Source organism: Monodelphis domestica, chromosome 7 (genome assembly GCF_027887165.1).
Source record: "Monodelphis domestica isolate mMonDom1 chromosome 7, mMonDom1.pri, whole genome shotgun sequence".
NCBI classification, from domain to species: domain Eukaryota; kingdom Metazoa; phylum Chordata; class Mammalia; order Didelphimorphia; family Didelphidae; genus Monodelphis; species Monodelphis domestica.
The window spans coordinates 76,538,741-76,561,124 of record NC_077233.1 but is presented as its reverse complement, the minus strand read 5'-3'; the positions used below and the strand labels follow the sequence as shown (position 1 = coordinate 76,561,124).

Sequence of the window (22,384 nt, the reverse complement as noted above, 5' to 3'; positions counted from 1 at the left end):
CTTAGACGACTCTCTCAAAATCATTGGGAGGTTTCGATCTGTATTGGTGGCAAGAGTTCCATGTTGATGAAATCACAGGCTCTGAATATATTCATTAACTATAAAGCGGCCCATTTGGAAGAACAACATATCCCAAGTTGTTAGTCTTCAGGAACAAATTGAGAAAGCTGAATGGTAAGACCATTGCATATCCTCCTCTGAGTGTTCTGAGATTGGTCCCTCCTTTGGAATCCCAATCCTTCCTAACATATTAGAGGTAGTAAAAAGTTCATCGTGCTAGATGCCACGAGACCCAACTTCCAGAACCATGCATACATAACTTACTACTTGGAGAAATTGTTTATTATTTTTAGACCACAGTTTGCTCATTTTTGAAATGGGGTTAATATTACTTGTTTTTCCAAACTCACAAAGTTGTGGTAACGATGAAATAAGATAAAAATTATAAAAAACAATTTGAAAAAACTTAATTATACAATAAAAGCTAGCATTTATATAGTACTTTATAGGTTCTATAAATTTAAAATTCATCTCACATTCTATTCTTTTTTTGTTTAAACTTAGCTCGGTTCCAAAGAGTTTTTGAAAAATTTGGAATTTTTTTAGCTAAGGAAAACTTTTTCCAGATGTTTTATTTACAATGGTTTTTTCCTCTTTTCTTCTTGAGAAAACTGAAACACCAGCTGGCCATTCAGCGGGAAAATTTGACCTTTCTTCTCTATGTTTCCTATACCTCCTTCTGTATGGACAACATCAATAGTGTCTACAGTGTAACAGATACGAGAGATTCCTGGCTCAACTCTTTATTGTAATAAAATCTCTGGTTGTCGACAGGATCAACAGATCTCTGGGTTTCTCTACTCCCCTAGAGTCTACATGCTAACTCCAAGAACTAAGGGTATTTTAAATCTATAATGGACCCATCTAGCCCCATGACCCCATCTTATAGAAGGGGAAACTGAAGCCTGAAGAGATCAGAAAGACGAAGCAAGGAATACATGAGACAGTGAATGGAGTACATCATTCCAAGTCTGGCTCTGGGGCTTCAAATGTCTCTAAATTTAGTAGCATTAAGTACCTACTAAGTGCCAAACAGGGTGCTAGGTGAGATAGACATAAAGATAAAAAATGAAGAGTTCCAGCTTCCAACAGTTGGCATTTTCATGAGAGTGGGGACACACAAGGTGTAAAAAGGTAGACATGAATACAAAGTAATTTTTAGGGAGAGGGTGCTAACAACTGAGGAGATCAGGGTAAGCCAAGTGTTAGATTAGATGGCTCTGGAATTGTACCTCCAATGGAGCTAGGGATGCCAAGAGGTGTAGGTAAGGAGGGCATCTATTTCAGGCACAGAAGTGGGAGATGTCATACCGTTGTGTATGGGGAATAGCAAGTAAAAGATTTTTCCTGGGGTGTTTTGGGGGAGTATACATAGGACTTAGGTAATGCAAAATAGATCTGGAAAGACAGTTTGGGCCAGACTGTTGAAGGGCTTTAAATATCAGGGTAGAGGAATCAGTCTCTTATCTCTGAGGCCGCAGGGAGCCAGGGAAGCTCTCTGAAGGGCAGAGTGATATGGCCATACCTGTGCTCTAGGGATATCTTTACCTTCATAACAAAATGAGCAATTGAGTCATGGAAATTCACACAATTATAGCAACTTAATTTGTTTTATTTGTGGCACTAACAGTCAGATAATACAGACAGTTGCAGATAAAAGCAATTGGCTGAATGCTCTCCTCATTTTGGAAAGTTAGTGACTTGTGTAGCTCTGGTTTAAGTTTAAACAATGAAAAACAAGGTTTCCATTTTGGATGGTGCCCAGAGCTGAACTAATCATTAAAAAACAACAACAGACATTTCTATTTCCTCCCCCCCCCCCCAAGATGATACAGATAACAGGAAGAAAATCTACACGATCGCTATTTATCTTTTAAAGTTATTTCAATTTAACAAAATACTTTAAGGATATGTACAGAATACTACGAGAATAGTTAAACTTTGTTATAAATACTGGTGACAACAAACAGGATGCTACGAGAAGATTTATAGTACAAGGATGGGGAAGGCAAGGATCCTGGAGTGCAAGCTGGAAGGGCTAAGCCCGAGTCCCCAATCATGAACCATGAAGCAAAATTCTCCAAGTCATTTCCCAAACCAATTTAATCTCTGTGGCATGTAAACACACGATCTCCCTCTTCTTAGTGCTCTCTGGAGACCAAGCGGGTCTAAGGACGTTTCTTGGGGTCAGCACACAGCACTGCAGTTGTTGCTTATACTTCATATCCCCATGTGCGTGCGACAAGCTTCAGAGACAACCTAACCTACGGTTACTAAAGATTGTTTGCTCCCTGGTCATTCTGAGGCTCTGATCCTCAGTACCTTTCCAGTGCCTCCCAGCATGGATCCTACAAACATGAAAGCGTTTGATAAATATCATGAGATTATGAGAATTTGTTTAAAGAAAAACAGTGGGTCAGATCCAGGTCTAGGCATCACCACGAGATGATGCTCCCCAATCTACGTGGAGGCAAGAATCAAACAATTTCAGCTTTGAAAAAGTCACAACGCCCCTCTAAAATGCCTTCCAGGACACAGAGGTCCTGTATTACTTTCCATCTGTGTTTCACTGGTCACTGACCCTTTTATCTCCTGCTTGCAGATTTCAAGTGAGTAGATGCTTTCTGAACAGCTGTATATGGTAAAAAGGCTTGGCGGCTGTCTGTAATCAGTGGAGGACAAAGACCTTTCCATTTTGCCCAAATGGATAATTAAGTGTTAGTGCTGTAGTGCTGGGCTACACAATGTTTATATTTTTATTAACCTGCCAACAAGAATAGTTCATTGGCAACCTTAAATATTCAGAGGCAGAAACACATTTCCTTGGCACACAGGCTGGGCAGCAAAAGTATTTTTTTCCCTTTGAACCATTATACAGGAACATGCTGAAAATTAACTACATATATTTTGGCCTATAGACAAGAAAGTAATACCGACTTGTGATGTTCCTCGCCGCTCCAAGTCCTTGAATGATGATTATGGGTGTGTTACGGGGTTAGCTTTTGCAATTATCTGTTCTTTATATGCTATTCAAACAAGCAACGGGACCTGTGATGAAGAAAAATATATAGAGCTATTAAAATATTTCAAACCAAAACATAGAACTTTTTGTATTAAAGAACTAGATGCTGCTGTAGGTAAACTGGTATCTCCCTAGAAGGAAAGGGCAAATTGCTCCAGTGTCTTTGCCAAGAAAATCCCATGGACAGATCTGGAGTGGGCCATGGGGTCATGAAGAGTGGACACAACTGAACAGAAGAAGTATGATCAATCTGTTCTGGAAAAAAAAAACCAAGGAGGGGAGGTGGTCTGGGGTAACAGAGCACTAGAGCTAGAGATCAGGGGATCAGGAACTCTGGGTTTGAGGGCTGACTGGCACTGTGTGACTTTGGATTAAGTCAACTTCTCTGGACCATGGCTTCCTAAATTGTAAAATGAGGACTAATTGAGTGGAAACGGGAAAAGAAGCATGGTGTAATGAACACTAGATTTGGGGACAGGGTTGCCAAGTTGGAATCTGAATTCTGTTACCTGTGAGAATTGGGGCACAAAGCTTATTGTTTAATTAGCAACTGTCAAGTACCACTCTGTGCTCGGTGCTGGAGGCACAAAAATGGACAGTTCCTGTCCTCAAGGGACTTCTATTTTAGTGGGAGAGGCAGTGAGTGAGTGTGAATGTGTGTGTGTGTGTGTGTGTGTGTGTGTGTGTGTGTGTGTGTGTGTGCAGAGACAGAGAAAGATGGAGAGAGAAAAAGAGAGAGAGAGACATAGAGACAGATACAGAGAAAGAAAGACAGAGAGAGACAGATAAAGAAAGAGGGAGAGAGGGAGGGAGAGACAGAAAGAAAGAGGGAGAGAGAGACAGAGAGATAAACAGACAGAGAGATACAGAGAAAGAGAGACAGAGAGATACAGAGAAAGAGAGAGACGGATAGAGAGGGAGAGACAGAAAGGGAGAGAGGGAGAGAAGGAGAGAGAGAGACAGAGAGATACAGAGAAAGAGAGAGACAGAGACAGACAGAGAAGGAGGGAAAGGGGGAGAGGGAGACAGAGACAGAGACAGAAACAGAGAGCTCAAAACATGTATCAAGCAAAGATGGCAGCTGTAGTGGGGGATTGGGGTGTTTGAGCTAAGCCAGGATGCTACAAGGCACATAGGAGGAGGAAGCACACTCTAGGCATGTACAATGCCTCTGAGATGGGAAGCAGAGTTGAGTGTCAAGAACACCTAGAAGGCTGGCTTGCATATATGGAGTATATAAAGGGTAGAAGTATATAATAAAGGCAGAGATTCGGGATGGGGTCAGGTTGTGAAAGCTTAATTAAGCTCTCTGGGTCTCAGTTTCTTCATCTATATAATGAAGATGGACTCGAAGACTCCTAAGTCTCTTTAAGCTCCAAGTTCTACAATTTAATTTACCTTCATTTCTTTTCAAGGATTCAAAGTGTTTTGTAAAATATAAAGGGATAAAAATACAAGGAATTTTAAAAGTCAGAACAAGGCACCACCCAAAGTAAGTGTTAAATCCTTGGTGATTGGAACTTCCTTTTCATAAGTGTATTAATAGATATTTACTGACTTATCCCTTGGGTTTCTATTCAGTTGGAAACTTTATTCTAGACTTTGGGAATCCTGACTTTCAAATCCAATCACCCACAGCTCAGTCCTGTACAGTCTTCTCAGACTGATAGACTGAGTAGAATTTGGTTTGTGGAAAAATTTAGATGACAGATTCCAGGGCTCCTGGTTGCTTTAGTAAGGTTGGAAACTGCTTCCCCAAACTGCCCATCTTTGCTCTGTCAGGGTCATGTTCCCCCAAATCTAAGAAAATTAAATTGGAAAAGAATTTAGCTCAATTGCCATGAAAACTGCCAACCAGTCTAGACCTGGTTTTGACTTTTGCAAATACCACTGCTTGGGCTAGCTGGAATGTCTGGAGGAGGCCAGGCTTACACTGGTGGGGATTCTGTTTGTTGGGCTACTAAATCCTTGGTAGGTGAAGGACATTTTCTGTAACTCCAAAGACTGAACTGGATTAAATTCCCTAGGGTCAGACCAAGGCAGACAAGGAACTGTAGAGGCACTTTTGGATTGACCCATGACAAGGATTGAATATTAGAAACAGTGAGAACATCCCAGATTATATTAGTCTAAGCTAGGAACAGTCTTGAACAGTGGAAAGCATGCCAATTGCTGTCTAGGTGACTTTGGGCAGCCACTTCACCTTTCTATGCCTCAGTTTACTCTTCTGCATAATAAAGGAGTTGGGTGAGACTGGCTCTAAGATCCTTTGCAGCCCTTTATTTATGACCTTATGTTTCTTCCAGCTCAATCCTATGAGTTAACCCATCCTTATGGATTAGTAAGGTCTGTGTGCTGTGAGTGTGTTTCATAATGTGAGAGTGCTTCATAAAATGGAAAGCCCTATACAGATACTGGAACTATTTTTTATTTGGTTTCTATGATCCTGTAGATCTTTGTTGCAAAGATAAGACAACTCAAAGATGAATTAATTTGTCAAAATCCCTTCCTGAAGTCTTTAGTTGCATGGTACCAGTAGATATTTGCATATTTTTTACATTTGCCAGCCTGAATTCCTTGGAACAAATTCTTAGTACAGATGCCAGTAGGGAAGAATTTTCAGTAAGTCTTATTTTATGTTCATCACAGATTCTGAATTAAAAGAGATCTCACAGGTGATCTACCCCAATCTCTTTATTTTACAACAAAGATGTCTAGGGCCCAGAAAGTTTAAGTAACTTACTCAAGGTCAGAAAGATTGTAAATGTCAGAGGTGGAATTTAAACCCAGGTTCTTGGACTCCAGAATCAGTCCTCTTGTCCAGTATCCCATAATGCCACATTTCAGATAGCACCATAATACTGTTTAATAGGGATGAACTTCTAGGTGACATACTAGAGAGAGTTGCTGGTCTTGGAATCTGGAAGACTTGAGTTCAGATCTCACCTCTTGCATTTGCTAGCTGTTTGACCATGAGCAAGTCACTTCACTTTGCCTCAGTTTCCTTATCTATAGAATGGGAATAATAATATCTCTGCCTTACTGTTGTGAGGTACAAGTAAGAATGTATGTGTGTATTCATGCATATCTATCAAAATATGTCACAAACGGAACTCATTTTCCTCTCATCCCCGCCAAACCAACTTCTTTAATTCCCCACTTTTGTCATGGAGGAAGGAATTACCATTCTCCCCGTCATCCAAGCTTAAAACTTTGGGTTAGTTTTTGGCTCTTCCTTCTCCTAAGTGCCCTCCTGTGCTAGCATTTAATAGACAGTCAATTCTACTGCTCCACAGTATCTCTCCTATCCTTCCTTCCTTTCCATCCTCTTAACAAGCCCCATGACCTCTCCTCTGCACCCTGCCAATGTGTCCTAACTAATTCTTTCCACCAGGCTTTTCTTTCTCTAGTCCATCCTATACACTTCAAGATTAGTCTTCCATTAAGCTAATCATTTCTCTACTTTACTCAATATCTTCAATGGCTTTCCATTATCTGGATGATAAAGTCCAAGCTCCCTAATGTGGCACTTAAACCCCTTTGCCATCTGGCCTTGATCTACCTTTCCAGTTTTACCATCCCCAACTTCATTTTATCAACTAGCACCTACTATGTGCCATGAAGTGTATGAAGCTAAATATACTTAGAAGTTTTAGCCATACTGGATGATTTGCTCTTCCTTGAATGCTATTTGCATCTGTCTGTCTTCCCTTTCTCCTCTCCCCATCTGCCCCTCCTTCCCTCTGTCTGTCTCTCTCTCTCTGTCTGTCCCTCCTTCCTTCTGTCTCTCTCTGTCTCTGTTTCTCTCTCTCTCTCTCTCTCTCTCTCTCTCTCTCTCTCTCTCTCTCTCTCTCTCTCTGTGTCCCTCCTTCCTTCTCTCTTCCTCCTCTCTCTCCTTCACTCCCCCTATCATCTGGTCCATCAGTATTTAAAAAAAAACCAACTTAATCTATCCTTAAAGGCTCCTTTCAAATGACTTTCCAAAGACAATCTCTCTCTCCTCTGAACTCTAAAGGATACTTTGGCTCTCTCTCTGGTGATCCTTACTACATCTTGTCTTGTAGTCTACTTATTTGTGTATTTACTTTATAGCTCTCTTAATGAATAGAAACTGCTTGAAGGCAAGGGTTGTGTTTTTATCACTGCTGATCCTCAAATTACTTAGCACAACGATCTTCACATATTAAATAAATGAATGAATACCGCAGTCAAATCCAGAAACTAGATCTATTCGCCTCTCTGGATATGCCAGCAATGCAGATTTGTGTCTTCTCCCTTCCCCCAAATATATATTATACGTAGACTCTACCTAGGATTGGACAAACACAACAAATGACATGGCTATTTTGGTTCTTTTCAAATAATTAAGGAGGAAGGCGGTGTGGTATACAGTAAATAATATTGGCTTAAGATTTGGATTTTTAAGGACCGTGTGACCCTGGGCAACGTGCTGAACTTCCTCTCTTCATCTATCCAATGGGTGGGGGTTTGGATGAGATGGTCTTCCAGTTTCTTTCCAACTCCAGAGCTATGATCTTAAACCGACTGAATTTATAAAGAAGTAACAGATTGATGCCTGCAGCTGAGGACCAGCCTTTCGCTGGTAAAGAAGCTTACTGCTGGGAATCTGCCCACTAGGTCATGGAGGATTTGGTTAAAGCAACCTGTGAAAAAAAGTCAAGCACTCCATGTGTCTGAGTCTCCTGAAATCCCTTCTCTTTCCACAGTGATGGTGGCGGCAGCAGCAAAGTATTCAGAGGGGGCAAAGAATCCCATGATTTGTAGACCCAAGGCAAGAGAAATGTGAGATCTCTGCAATGGCGAAAAATGATGTTTGTATAGAAAACAAAGGCTAATATTGACATTCTCAGAAGATACAAAGAAGTTGCATCTGAAAGGAGGGAGGGCTCAAGGTTTTTCAGGAAAGGTAAAGAGACTAGAAGGACTGATTTCATTGGAATGCCACAGAAGAAAGAGAGCTTCATTTGAAGTTGGAGGAAACTGGATTCAAATCCTCTGATGCTTACTATTACTGAGACCTTTGGCAGATCACCTAAGCTTTCTTTTCTTTTTTTTACCTTCCTTCTTGGAAACAATATTGTGTATTGGTTCCAAGGCAGAAGAGTGGTAAGGGCTAGGCAATGGGGGTCAAGTGACTAGCCCAAGGTCACACAGCTGGGAAGTGTCTGAGGCCAAATTTGAACCCAAGACCTCCTCTCTCTAGGTCTGGCTCTCAATCCACTGAGATATCTAGCTGCCCCTCATCTAAGATTTCTTAGTCTCAGGTCCTCATCTTTAAAAGGAAAGGGTTGGGTCTATGGGTGTATGGACTCTAAAGTCTTGTTCAGGTATAAATTCATGATCATTTCATTTATGTGCCCACAAAAAACATTTCTTGGGATGCTTTTCATTGTGTTTAGAAGTACTCATGAGGAGGATAAGCAAAAAAGAAACAAAACCCCAATAGATTATGAATATAATTCCCACTCAGACCCCAATTATAGAAGACAGAGTAGAGAAATTCTTGGGGGGATAGAAAAAGTTGTAAGAATTTACAAAATCTTATTTCCTTTCCACTTGACATTCACTTTTCTTTTTAACCCTAACCTTCTGTCTTAGAATCAATAATTGTGTAGTGGTTCCAAGGCAGAAGAATGGTAAGGATTAGGCAATGGGGATTAAATGACTTGCCCAGGTTCGCACAACTAGTATGTATCTGAGATGAGAACTGAACCTAGGACTTTCCATGTCTAGCCTTGGTTTTCAATTCATTAAGCCACCTTGCTGTCCCATGACACTCATTTTCAAGAAGAAATGGATAAAATGGATAAGATCTTCCAAAGTTTGTCAAAATTTGTCTTGATCATCAGTGGTGTCAATGAGAAAGTGAACGTGGTCAAAAAATATGGTAGAAAAATATTGTTTGAGACCAATAAATGAAAATAACCAAAGACTTGCATTTTACTTTGAAACCGTAAGCCTATTTATCATAAATTGTATGTAGTCTTTCTTTTAGAGTAGGATAAACCAGGGCAATAACCCAATATTATCATAAAAATGAAATTATTTAAAAATATATAAAACAAATGGCTAATGGCAGATTTGTAAACAAGTTGGAAAATTCTGATCTGACATATTAAATCAGGATATCAGAGCTGGATTAAAACAATTATATATCAATGAATTGCCAGGCTCTGGCTGGGTCTGGAGACAGAAGGTCCCCAGTTCAAATCTGGCCTCAGCTATTTCCTGGGCAAGTCACTTAACCCTATTGCCTAGACCTTCTACATTGGAACGAATACCCAGTATTGATTCTAAGACAAGGTAAGAGTTTAAAGAAAATTATTACAGGTGCCACACATTGTTTTCAGCAATCCAAAGAGAAAGAAATATTCAGAAGCTGAAGGTGGTCAAGAGGGTCAAATGCTACAGAGAGGTCAAAAAGTATGAGGATTAAGACAAGGGTCTGAGATTTGGCAGTCTGGCACTCTCTTGAAGAGATCCATTTTATTTCCCTGTGGGGTGTGCAACTGACTCTCTGGACTTTCTTTACCACATCATGGAAACCTCCTTACCTTGAAAGTTCTCTCCGCCCCTGGACTCTTCACGATGAAGTGAAAAATCTGTCCAGGAAGCCCCTTTCTCAGACTAGTTGGTTCTTCCCAGGACCTCCTTTTTAAGGGAAATACCAAGGCTTCCCCCCAGCTCCCAAAGAATCTCCAGGCTCTACTCCAGAATCTCTCAGCTTTTTCTCTCATTCCCCATCATGGGTACAACACTCCTGCATTTCCAACTAGAAGGTAAGCTCTTGGGCTATCTTCCTTTCCATTTACATTTATATTCCCTGTCAGCACGGTGACATGCCAGGTGCTTAATAAATGCCTGTCAACGTGACTTGAGTGAGGAGGTAAGGATAACAAGGAAACTGGTAGAGGAGGGTAGTTGTGTCCTTCATAGAAATAGGGGAATTTGGAAGAGGATGTAAAGGGGGAGGAGGTGGTTCAATGGATAGAATGCTGGACCCAGAGTAAGGAAACCCTGAATTCAAATCCAGTTTCCAACACTTATTAGCTGTGTGACCCTATGCAAGTCACTTAACCTTTAGTTAGTTCCCTTAGTCTCCTCTTCTGTAAAATGGAGATAATAATAGCACCTACTTCCTAGGGTTATGAGGATTAAACGAGACGATAATTGTAAAGTACTTAGTACAGTGCCTGGCACATAATGTTACATTATATTTTTATACATTATATTATATTATGTTATGTTATTATACCATATTATGTTATGCTATATTATGTTGTGCTATATTATATTATTTTATGCTATACTATGCTATATTATATTATGTTATGCTATATTATGCTAAATTATATTATGTTATGTTATATTATATGATATTATGTTATTATATTATATTATGCTACGCTATATTATGTCATATTGTATTATGCTATATTATGTTATGTTACGTTACGTTACGTTATGTTACGTTACGTTACATTACATTATATTATATTATATTATATTATATTATATTATAATGAGAGTTATGAAGCATCTACTCTTCCTGTAGGGTGCCTTGAGTTTCGCCTAAAATATAGAAGCTTGCCAGTCATTACCAGGTAGTATAGAACCCATGCAGCTGAGGGACCTACTATAGTCACAAAGAGGGAGGGAATTTTCTTAACACAATACAAAAGGTGCCTTTTGGTGCCTGAGTTGTTGTCAGATTAAGGGTAGGGCCCAGCACAGAAGGGGAGACATTGGGCGAGTGTACAGTCATGGGAGGCCAAATGTGGGAATGCTGCCTAAGAATGGGTAAATGGAGTGACCAGAGAGGAGCCCCACAACTTGCTCTCTTATGCTGCTTGGGATGTATTCCATCTTTTTACTCCCCCACTGCCTATGCCTTATCGCCATTCCATGGTCCATACTCTGAAGATCACTGACAAGAATTATGATATGTGGCTGGATGGCAGCCCATCAAGATGGTCTTCATGAGATCCATTATGGACAGGTACGACTGGGACTAGGAATGACAAAGGGAAAATGTGGGACTCAATTTGGGAAACTGCATAGAACTTGCAATGATCTCAGTTGTTCCTGGACACAAAACTCCAACTTTGCTCACCAAAACTGTTCAGGCGATATTCCATGGTCAACACCACTGTATCTTCAACATTAAAAATCATGGGCCATCCAGCAAGCAGTAGAAAGACACGTGGTGGATTTAAGGAAGCCACAGCATATCATGGTAACAATTTGTGCACAATAAATGGCATGGAAGATACCAAGAGATTCTATAATTATAAAGGAATGGGAACGAGTTGTGTAGCAAGAGTAGGAGATAGCAGATAGACTGCCATGGTGCCATATTGGTACCCATGCAATTTCAAAGAACCTTTGGAGGTAGCCCTCCATAGGTGGTTCAGTGGATAGAGTGATGGAAAAGGAAGCAAAGGGACCTGATTCAAATCCAGCCAAAGATACTTGATGGCTGTGTGGAGCAAGTCACTTAACTGATATTTGCCTCAGTTTCCTCATCTGTAAAAAGGTGCTAATAAACAGTATTTACTTCCCAAGGCTGCTATAAGGATAAAATGAGAAAATATTTGTAGAATACTTCAAAAACATTAAAGCACTCTATAAATACTATTATTACTACTACTACTACTATTATTATAATTATAGAAAATAGATGAGATTCATAGATATGAGAAAGCATGGACAGGTTGGGGCCTTACATTGTTGGGGAAAGAAAAAGATTGATGAGATTGTTTTCAGAATATCAAAGAGATATTTTATTCTAATAATTTTCTTAAAATATAAAAAATTTTAAAAGTATAATAAATTTTTAAAAGTAAAACTTTTTAAAAATATAAATATTTATCATATTCTTTAAAAATACACTCTTCTTCTAGGTGAGGGAACAGGTACATGTGGAAATGAGTTTTTATGTAAAGAGAACTGCAGAAAGGGTGAGTGTGAGAGGCAGCTGGTGTGCTGCTTTTTGCCCTTGAGGGTTCTGTGATCCATCTAGAAGAACCCCCTGCAAACTGCCTACAAACTTCCTGTCAAAAGAAAAAATTAACTTTATCTTAATTGAAAACAAAAGTACTCTCTAATTCACTAAAAACTCTTTGACCTCGTCCAAGAATTGCTGACTTGTATTCCATTCCTGGCACCCCTGGACAAATCTCTCTTAGGATGTTAAGACACAAAGTTAATGGAAAACTCAAGTGCTAGAGAAGGGAAGAAAAAAGGCTTGAAAGAAAGGCAAAGGAGTTTTATTTTAGCTTAGGGGGAAAAAAAGGCTTGAAAGAAGGGAAGTCTCTGAGTCAGTTTTGATTTTTAAGTAGTTTCAGGCCCAGCCCTGCTCGACATTTGTTTTCAAGGATTTGGATGAAGGCACAGAAGGCATGCTTTACCCAATTTGCTGATGACACAAACTTGGGAGGGGGAGCGAATGTGGTGAATGAACTCAAAACTCAAAAGCATCTTGTCAGACTCAGAGCATCCACCCAAATAAGATTGTGAAATTTAACAGTAAGATGGACAATGTTGTGAAAATGGATAGTAACTGCACCAATACAGTGTGGGCTTGGCAGCAGTTCATGTGAAAAAAGGCCATTGCTCAGTGCCCAAACCAAGGAATGTAACCGTTCACTATGAGCCATGCTGCAAAGACCACATCTAGAACGAACATTGGATTCAGTTCTGGTCATTATGCACATTCAAGAAAGTCCAGGGAGTGGTGATTGGGGGTGAAACCAGATTTTATGAAAAATGGGCAAGAACTAGGGATCATTAGCATAGGGAGAAGAAGGCTTGGGGCTGGGGTAGGATAAAAGAATTATCTTCAAACATTTGAAAAGCTATGTTTTAGAGGCCGATTAGATTTAGGGTGTAGAGCTTCAGAGGACCAAATTCCAACAACTTAGTGGAAGTTACAAGGAGGCCAACTTCTCCTTGAGGGCAGGGATGATTTTTTTTTTTGTCCATTTAAACCCAATATGTTGTATTGGGCCTTGCGTGTATACTTAATAAATAAATATCCTCATTTATTTAACTTATATAGATAAAAGGAAAATCTTTCTATCAAAGGGAGCTTCCTTACCAATGGAATTTTGTTGTGTTCTTCAGTCATCTTCAGTCATGTCTGACTCTTCTTGACTCTTTTTAGGATTTTATTGGCAAAGATACTGGAGTGGCTTGCCAGTTCCTTCTCCAGGTAATTTTACAGAAGAGGAAACCAAGAAAAATAGGATAAAGTGACTTTCCCACACAGTTACTGTCTAAGGCCAGAACTCAAGAAGATGAATCTTCCTGACTCTAGGGCTAGCACTCTATCCACTGTACCACATAGCTGCCCCTATGGAAGACTCATAAAGTAGTGACCTCCCCATCATCACAAATATTCAAAGAGAGGCTAAATGGCCTCAGTCATGGATGACACTATGGTTTCAATTCCTTCACTGGGGGAAGCTTGAGAAGACATCCTTCTATGGTCTTTTCTGACACCCAGATTTTGATTCTATGACTGTTTGCCCTAATCCAGTTGAGTAACTTTGCATATGTCTTAAGAAATTGATCTATTTTCCTAATGCTATGTTTTCCCAAGTAAAGCCTAAACATCAGAATCTGAAATCTAGATTTGTTTTAATTTCTCAATTAAAAAAATAGTTTTTACATGTACATCACTGGGTAGTAATCAAATTAGATTATGTTTGCAGAGACAATTCTGTTCTCTGTTTAATTATCAGCTCATGGCATTTTAGAACTGAAGTGGACTTCTTGGGGGTTCTATAATATAATTTCTCCTATTTTTTGTATATGGGAGCTGGGAAAAGATTAAGCTAACGTCAGGGGCTATTGAATTGATGTCTACCAACTTCATTAGGAGTTAAGTGGCACATGAAAATAGTGCCTATTTTGAGCCTTTTCATGATCTAAGAACACCCACTAAACAAATCATTTAGCTGAGAACCATTCTGTAAATAAAAGCCTTATCCAGGACCTTGTAAATCACAAATGGATATATATTAGCAGTTCATTTAAGCCTCTGTGTATACATATACCAAAAAAAAAAACCCTATATGTGCTATAATTTTATTTGATTTAATTTTCAGAGATAACAACAGATCAATATTTTCAAATAACCAGAGACACAGACTTCACTCTCACATGCCAGAAAAGACACCTCAATTTACATGGAAAGAATGTCTTTCTTCATGTTTTGTGCCTCGTGAACCCTGAAATCTTTTACAGCTCCTGGATTATTTGTTCAATAATTACTCAAGGGGTGGAGAGCAGACAAGGTCAAATCATATTTGCATGTTTATGCTTTACATCAGCAGACTCAGTGTGGGAAGAGAGTCATCTGTGTTTGCAAAGAGAGAGGTTTGTAAAGTGACAAAGAAAAGCAGAAGTCTGGCCTAGAGAAGATGTTGGACTCCTGGATGTATCATTCATCTGCTGTAAGACCCTGGGCAAGTCATCTACAGTTTCTCTCCTTTACTTTCCTCTTCTGCAAACTGGAAGTTCAATTTCTTATTCCCTATCTTGCTCTAAGGGCTGCCAAGAAGATTTTTTGCAGAATGTTTACTAAGCCCTTTGAAGGAAAAATGCTTAGACATGAAGAAAAGAAACTATCTCATCTACAATTAATCTTGAAATGTAAATGACCAACAAAAAGTACATACCTGTTCTAATTACTGAGTTTTCATTATATTTCATTTAGGCATTAAGTTCTATTATTTAATATGAAAATGGTGATATGAAACAATTATTGTTGTTTTCAACCATAGGATGGTTTGCCATTTCCTTCTCCAGCTCATTTTATAGTTGAGGAAACTGAGGCCAACAGGGTTAAGTGACTAACCAAAAGTCACACAGTCACATACGTGTCTGAGGCCAGATTTGAACTTGAGAAGATAAGCAGACCCAGAACTCTGCATTTTGCCACCTAGTTGTTCCAATATGAAAAAAATAAGGAGCTAAATTCCAGATTCAATGAAATGAGTCATTTTTAGGGACAGCGATACAGCCTATTGGTACCAGAATTTGTTTTATATTTGAATGCTGGTATTGCATCAAGCTGTATAGCGGACACAAAAATGTACAGGATAACTCAGAACTGTATATTTGGGAGGGGGGGAAGTATTTTTTTTTTGTCCTTAAGGAAATAGCAAGAGGAATGGCCATTGGCAAGAATGACTCATCCACCCATGGCCTCATGGAACAGAAGCAAACACCGAAGGAAAAAGGAGATCAGGGAACCATAATTAAACTGCAACCACTAAAATCTGGCTAGACGATAGACAAAGTCTGAAAGGCAAGTGGATTTGTGCTCAGGTTTTTAAAGATAACAGTTAAGTGTCTTTGTTAAGGTTAGGTAGGACCTGGTCTATCCCAAGCTTAGTCCAGCACTCACTGTCTATTTTGGTTATGACTACCTTCATGCTCTGTCAGACTGGGGAAAGAGGAAAAGGAGACAGTCGTGGGCTGGTCAGGAGATTCCCCAGCCTCAGAGACATCCGGGAACCCAGAACAGGGCTCTGCGGCTATCATCGGGCCCCTCGGGATGCTTCCTTGGTCCTGGGAGGTTCCCCTGGAGATGCCGCTTCTTTGTCCCAAGTGGACGGTCTCCCAACACCTCCTTCTCTCCACCTCCCTTTGTGAGCGGGGTCTGCGTCTGAAGTTAAGTCATTTGTTCATGAAATATCTATGGAGAATTGGGCTGCTTATCACTCCCGGAAAATCGTAGCATTACCTAATCAGGCCACATGGCTTGAATTATCTTCTAGATTCAATGATGGATTTTCCCTGGGACATCAGAACGTTCTCTTCAATCTGTCTCGCACATGACCAAGTTTGCATCCACACGCATAGGTTGGGTTAGGGATTCTGTGAGCTCTTCTGCAAGAGAAGCTGACGGACTCTAAGCAGGGCTGAACCTGGAACTTTTTGTCCCTTAAGGACCAAACTTCAATGAACTGACCTATCCTCTCCTTGTGTTCTATCCAACCCAACACGCATTTATTCTCCTTGGCACATTTTTTTGGGTTAAGTATTTGGCTTTATTGTCCCAATGGGGAAACCACTTTAAATGTGTTTAAAAGGCTTTTTATGATTTGTTTATCTGAGTTTTAAGTGTTCTGTTTTGGTAAGCTGATAAGCTAGAAAGGTAAATATGTTTGAAAAGCTATGGATAGTAACTGAAGCAGGCTGATTCAGAAATATGTTTTTAAGTTACCGGGAAGCCCGAGAGGCCCTTCTAAAGGAACCAGTAGAGAGCCACTACCTGGGTATATCTTATGGTGATTTAAAAACCAGAAATAACTGAAGCTCCAGCTTAAAAAGACAGAGAAACTAGCTGGCCAAAAAACCAAGGATTGGGGGACACTATTAGGAGAGAGACTTACATAGCAGTAAAGCTCAGATGAGGAAAGTTGTGCAGTGAATGTACATGAGCCATTCGAGGCTGCTTACTCTTCTTTTTCTTTCCAGAGTATATAAACTTGGCAAATTACTCCATATTCATTTTTTCAATAAGGCCTGGAAAGCCAAGTATGCTGGCTATCATATGAAATGGAATGCATTGAATCATAGGCTCACAATTAACAGAGTTTTAGAGCTAGGAAGGCCCTTAGTGAAGATCTACTAAAACCCTCTCATTTTGCTAATGAAGAAACTGAGGCCCCTCACAGAAATGAGTGCATTAGATTTTTGTGCTTGGTCATCGTCTACTATTTTTCCACCTGACAAAGAGCTAAATTAGGATGATGAGGTAGAATTTTTGTAAATTGTGTAGAATAAGTGACAATAATTTGGATAAAATGCAAAGATCTCCCCCCCCCATAGTCAATGGCCCAAACTTGTTTTAACTGAGTATCCTATTTACATACATACATGTACATGGCATGATCATGTAAATACTTACTTGTGCAAGTGTCTACATATATATTACAGTGTGATGGATGGAAAACTCTAGGCTAGCTTTCAAGTCCTGTCCCTGACACAGACATCCTTTTGGCAGTTTGGTCTTGGGTGAAAAGAAATGCATTTTCTCACTGGATCTTTATTGACAATCTTTTTCAGCTTAGTAGGACTGTCTATAACTTGCATTTCTTTGACAAAATCTTTGAGACCCCCCCCAAGATCACCACCGTATCATTCTGAAGCTGAAATGAGGTCTTGAGTGACACAGATAGAAATAATCAATCTTATATGGGGAATAAAAAACCCCAACACTAATTCTGCCTTTTCCTCCCCAGTATTTCTGCCAACATTTTCCTACTTTGGAAGGTTTTAGATTGATAGAACTCTTTTTTTTTCCCCTTAAGTATAATTCCTTTAATACAAAAATAGGATAGGTTGTACTTATTTACCAAAAAGAAGGGGGAGGGTCAGACAGATCTCATATTCAAACTTCCTCTGGATGCAAGATTGTGCCTGAGAAAAGCTGCTGGAGGTTGTAAACAAGCAGGTTCCACTGGAGCCAAGTAGGAAAGAGTTATTTGAACTTGGTAAATCAGGAGCTCAGGGATGGGAAGATAAGAGAGGAAGGTGACTGATTATCAAGAAACAAATCCATTGGATGTTCCCAAAGCCAAACTGCAGTCTAATTATTCTTCAGGGGAGCTGGATAGATCTGAATGGCCCAAAGAAAATAAAATCTAGACTCCTGTAGGGCCTCATGGTTTCTAAGATGTCTGGTGCAGGGAATACTACAAGGTTCTTAGGGGCCCAGGTCACTGGAAGAAGGAAGGAAATGAATATATATTAAGCACTTGTATGTGTCTGAGAGGATGTTAAGTGCTGGGATACAAATATAAGGGAAAAGACAATCAGTCCCTGCCCTCAAGGCACTTACATTCTAAAGGGGGAAGTATATACAGAAAAGGGAATAGAAAAGGGAGAGGAATAGGAATGAAGGTACCTGATAGAGGGGCATAGCTTTGAAGCATGAACAGTGTTGGGAGGGAAATTAAGTCTTCTCCACAAAAAAGAAGCTCCAGGAGAAATTCACCAATGGGAGAAACGGGTGGGTGTTACAGAGGGATGTTCTCTGATGAGAAGGCCACACAGGTAGTTGTATTCTACAGGGTGAGGAAGCCTTAGTATTTGATAAAAATATTAAAAGTAGAAAAATAGCAAAACCATATGCCTACTGACTCCTCCTTGCTGAGCTTCATTGTGATCCTACTCAAAGGATCTGTGACTTTGCCAGAACAAGGAATTCCCTCTATCAGTAGAGAAAATAACCTGCTGTGATTTGGAAGATAAGTCTGAGAAAGTTGTCTGGATCACATAGAGCTTAACTAACTTGTCCAGGGTCATAGAGTGATGACCTTTCAGAGGAGGGATTTGAACCTGGGTCTTCCTAATTCTTAGCCTAGCACCCTAACCACTAGGTGACCATGTTACTTAGAGCCCATGAAAATGGTACTCAAAATATTATTCTTTATAGAAAAATAAGAGATTGTCCTAACCAGTCTTCACTACTGGTCTTCTGTTTGTGTCTAGTCATGTGAACTTTTTTTTAAACATGGTGGTCAGATTAGAAGGGAATGGAAGGAAAAGAACAGCTTCTCATCGTGAAGCAAGGTAACCTCTGCATTTAATATCTTTCTCCTCAGTCTGCATGATGCTAATGAAGAAAGGGATCTAAATGAGTGATCATGGCCAAGGTTTGAAATTCGAGTTTAGATAAAATACTCAAAAAGTTCATTGGCCTCAGTAATTCTTATCTGAGACTCTATGATGTGTTAGACTATCTGGGAAGAAAAAAAATCCTGATAAAAGGCATGCTGGACAGATTTTAGTCTTCCCCCCTTTTGGTCAAGGCTCCAAATGCCACATGAATAATCTTTTTCACAATGCTTCAGGACTTCTAGTGTCCAGAACAAATGAGGAACTGAGGGTGGAGGATGTAATAAAATGAACTCAGATAAATTCCTTCAAATCCTATAAAAACTTTGCTTCAAGTGATGGGTCAAAGTATGGGTCATTCTGCATGCTAAATTTCCCCAGTCTAAGCTGGAGAATAGAGATAGCCTGCTGAGAGAGCAACTGATCTGTTTATGGGATAGTCAGGGCACATTTTCTCCAACAAGTGATATTTTGTTCCAGGAAGATCTGTCTAGATGAGAAAGAGCAGGGTCATTTAGGTACAATGTCAGCAAAGACAAAGACATTAAGCCATGGCCAGAATGGCAGGCTCATAATGGGCCTCAAAGCCAGACTTTTCAAAGAACTGGAGATTTGGAAGGGACGTCAAAACTATTTATACGAAAGGAATCTCCACTATATAATATACCCAACAAAAGCTTGTCTGGTTTCTGCTTAAAGAACTCCCAAGGAAAGGGAAGCCACCATTCCACTTTTGGACATCTTGAATTGTTACGTAGGGATTCCTGATCTTAAATTGAAATTGGCCTCTTTACAACTTGTTTTATCCTCTGGGGCCAAAGTGAATAGGTTAAATCCCTTCCTCTATATGACAAACCCTAAATACTTGAAGAGAGCCATCAGCTCCTCCTGAAGCTTCCCAATCCCCAAATCTTCTACTGAGTTCCTTTAGCTGATAGTCAAATGACATAGACTTGGGGTACTTCACTACCTTCTGGACATTCCAGGTTATTAATGTCCTGCTTATGCTTCTTATACCCAGAATTCAACAGTAACACTCTAGATAAGGCAGAGGATACTGAGACTTCTAGCCTGGGTGATTCTATAAACTGCTGAGGGTATTCAGAGTAAAAGAGGCACAGCAATAACTATAAAAACAGTTCAGACTATTCTAAGACATCATTTGATCCTGGATTTTCTGATGGAATTTCAAGTTGTTGAGAACATCATTTAAAAAGATACAGAAGAAAAACTCATTACTGTTTTCCTACCTAACCTAATCTTCTTTCTAATCAGTTCCATGTGCTACAGTCAAAATCATTTTCCTCCCTTGCTACTAAAAGTTTGTGATTTTCCTCATGGAACCCTGTGCTTCTGATGTCTTCCTATTCACCAGCACCTCATGCTATCTTTCTGCCCAATTCTTCTCTTGTCCCATTAGCAACTTCCCTCAGCATGGTCTCTCTTAGTCTACCTTGTCTGCTTAGAATCTCTGTATGTTTTTCCTTCCTTACAATCATTTCTTAAACAGATTCCTCTCATTAAGAACTTTTTTATCCTCAGGCTTTCCAGAAAATGTTCTCTCTAAAAACGTAATGATAAACCTTCCCCTCCCCAACTTGATCCTCATTATTTTAATCACAGCTAGGTTATCCATCTACCTCTTCTTTTTTGTCAACTAAGTTATAAATTCTTTTAAATCATAATTTATACATTTACCATTTATACAGACAATAGCCAATATTTAAAATTATTACTTAGTATTATAAATAGTGTTTACACCAACAGTCAAGCACTTTTCTGGAGAGCACATGGCTACCAGTCAGTCCAAGGGCTTAGAGGTAGCATGGTGGAGAGATAAGAGCAAAGAAGGTAATTTCAAATCTTAGCCCTGCTTCTTCTTACTGGAGTGACTTTGGGTAAGTCATTTAATTTCTCTTGGGCATCACTATACTTGAAAAAAGGGAATCTTAGACTAGATGATCTCTAGGGTCCCTTCTGAGACAAAATCATGAATTATATCCAGCTATGTCAGTGGAAGGGAAATATACCCTATGAGGCTGATTGATCAGCCTATCTGGGAAATGTGTTCTGCTCCTATTGGGAACATCTGGGAACCACTGGCCCTGTGGAAGTACAGGAATTGCTTTTTATCTCTCTTCTCTCCTCTTGATGGAGGGGAAGGGATGGAATGCTTTTGCTTCTCTTATTCCTGATTCTCTTAGGGAGTTCACTACGGTGTTTCTTTCCTCATGGTGGAAAGGGAAAGATGGAATGGCTTTGCTACTTTTTACTCCTGATTCTCCTGGGGAGTTCACGATAGTGTGTTTCTTTTCTCATGATGGAAAGAGAAAAATTGAATGGTTTTGCTTCTCTTATTCCTGATTCTCCTGGGGGGTTCACTGTGGTGTGTTTCTTTCTTCATAATGGAATGTCTTTGCTCCTCCGTGTTTCATTGTGTTATGTTTCTTTTCCTCATAATGGAAGGTGATGGTTTTGTAATTCTTATTCCTTATTCTCCTAGGAGGTTCACTATGGGGAGAACACAACTAAGGGCCCATTCACTTATTTTATTTTTTATTTTTAAAAATCCTTTCTTTTCATCTTAGAATTCCAAGGCAGAAGAATGGTAAGGGCTGGGCAATGGGGAACAAGTGACCTGCCCAGGGTCACACAGCTAGGAAATGTTTGAGGCCAGATTTGACCCTGCCTATTTCTTAATTCACTGAACCACCTAGCTGCCTCTATCCATTCAATTATGAGATTATTGATTCTTAGAGCTCATGGATAACTTCCCTTCCAAAGCAGAAATTCCTTCTATAAACATCCCTGACTTCTAGTTTATACTTGATGATCATTCCATTGTTAGCTTATTATACCCCTCTAATTACCTTTGTAGAGCTTAGGGCACAGAAAATATTGCCAAATTTTACCATTGCTATCTGATCATGGGATGGATACTTAATATTTACTTTAAAATGTACTTTGTTGCTTACAAATGATTACAAAATTCACGATTGATACCTTTTTCAATCTTGCGGCCCCCAGTCCAGAACGAATATCATCCAGGAGAGCTTGCCTTGCATCCACAGGGTCACTCGTGGAGGCTGCAGGGAATCTGGACGTCACCTTTGACACAGAAGATGCTCTGGAAGCAAGAGGGGGCGGGGGCGGCACTGCTGGTGGGGCTGGAATGGGAGGCTCCTCTTCTCGAGGAGGGACTTCTGCTGCAGCTTGTTTGGAGAGCGCTGCTTCTCGCAAGCTCTGAAGTTCTCCTGCGGCTAAAGATGAGACCTGTCAAGGAAAGAGTTAAATGAAAAGTGACCAAGTCATTTCTGGGCGGTTCAAGTACCCCCTCAAGTTCAAATGGCTCATTGGCAGTCAGGCTGTGGAACCTTGTTTATCCGCTGGCTGAAACATCTGGTACTGCTCTCTCACATCATTCAACGAGACTGATTATCGCATCGAGGTTTTGGCAACGACTTCATCTCAGAAAGGCGATATACTAATTTCTGAGAACTCCTTCATCTTGTAACTTTTCTTGACATACAAGACCAGCAACTGAGGCCAGCCAGAAGATATTATTCTTGGGAAAAACCCATTTGATTTAAAATCTCACTGATCCCAGCTGGCCACTGTGCCCTCAGTGATGGCTGATGCCATTTT

The 22,384-nt window shown here is 39.9% G+C and overlaps 1 protein-coding gene across 10 annotated transcripts in view; it reads right to left on the bottom strand.

Moving 5' to 3' along the window:
• Nucleotides 1-1,651: 1,651 nt before the first annotated feature.
• The window catches only part of COBL (cordon-bleu WH2 repeat protein), a 345,155-nt gene continuing 324,422 nt past the window's right edge, over nt 1,652-22,384 (bottom strand). For all 10 annotated transcript variants that reach the window (XM_007500391.3, XM_056804833.1, XM_056804831.1 and 7 more), the window contains 2 exons: nt 21,743-22,012; nt 1,652-3,108 (listed from right to left, as the gene is read on the bottom strand). In XM_007500391.3, the coding sequence (XP_007500453.2) occupies nt 3,091-3,108; nt 21,743-22,012 (288 nt within the window). In that variant the 3' untranslated portion in view covers nt 1,652-3,090. The remainder of the gene's footprint in view (nt 3,109-21,742; nt 22,013-22,384) is intronic.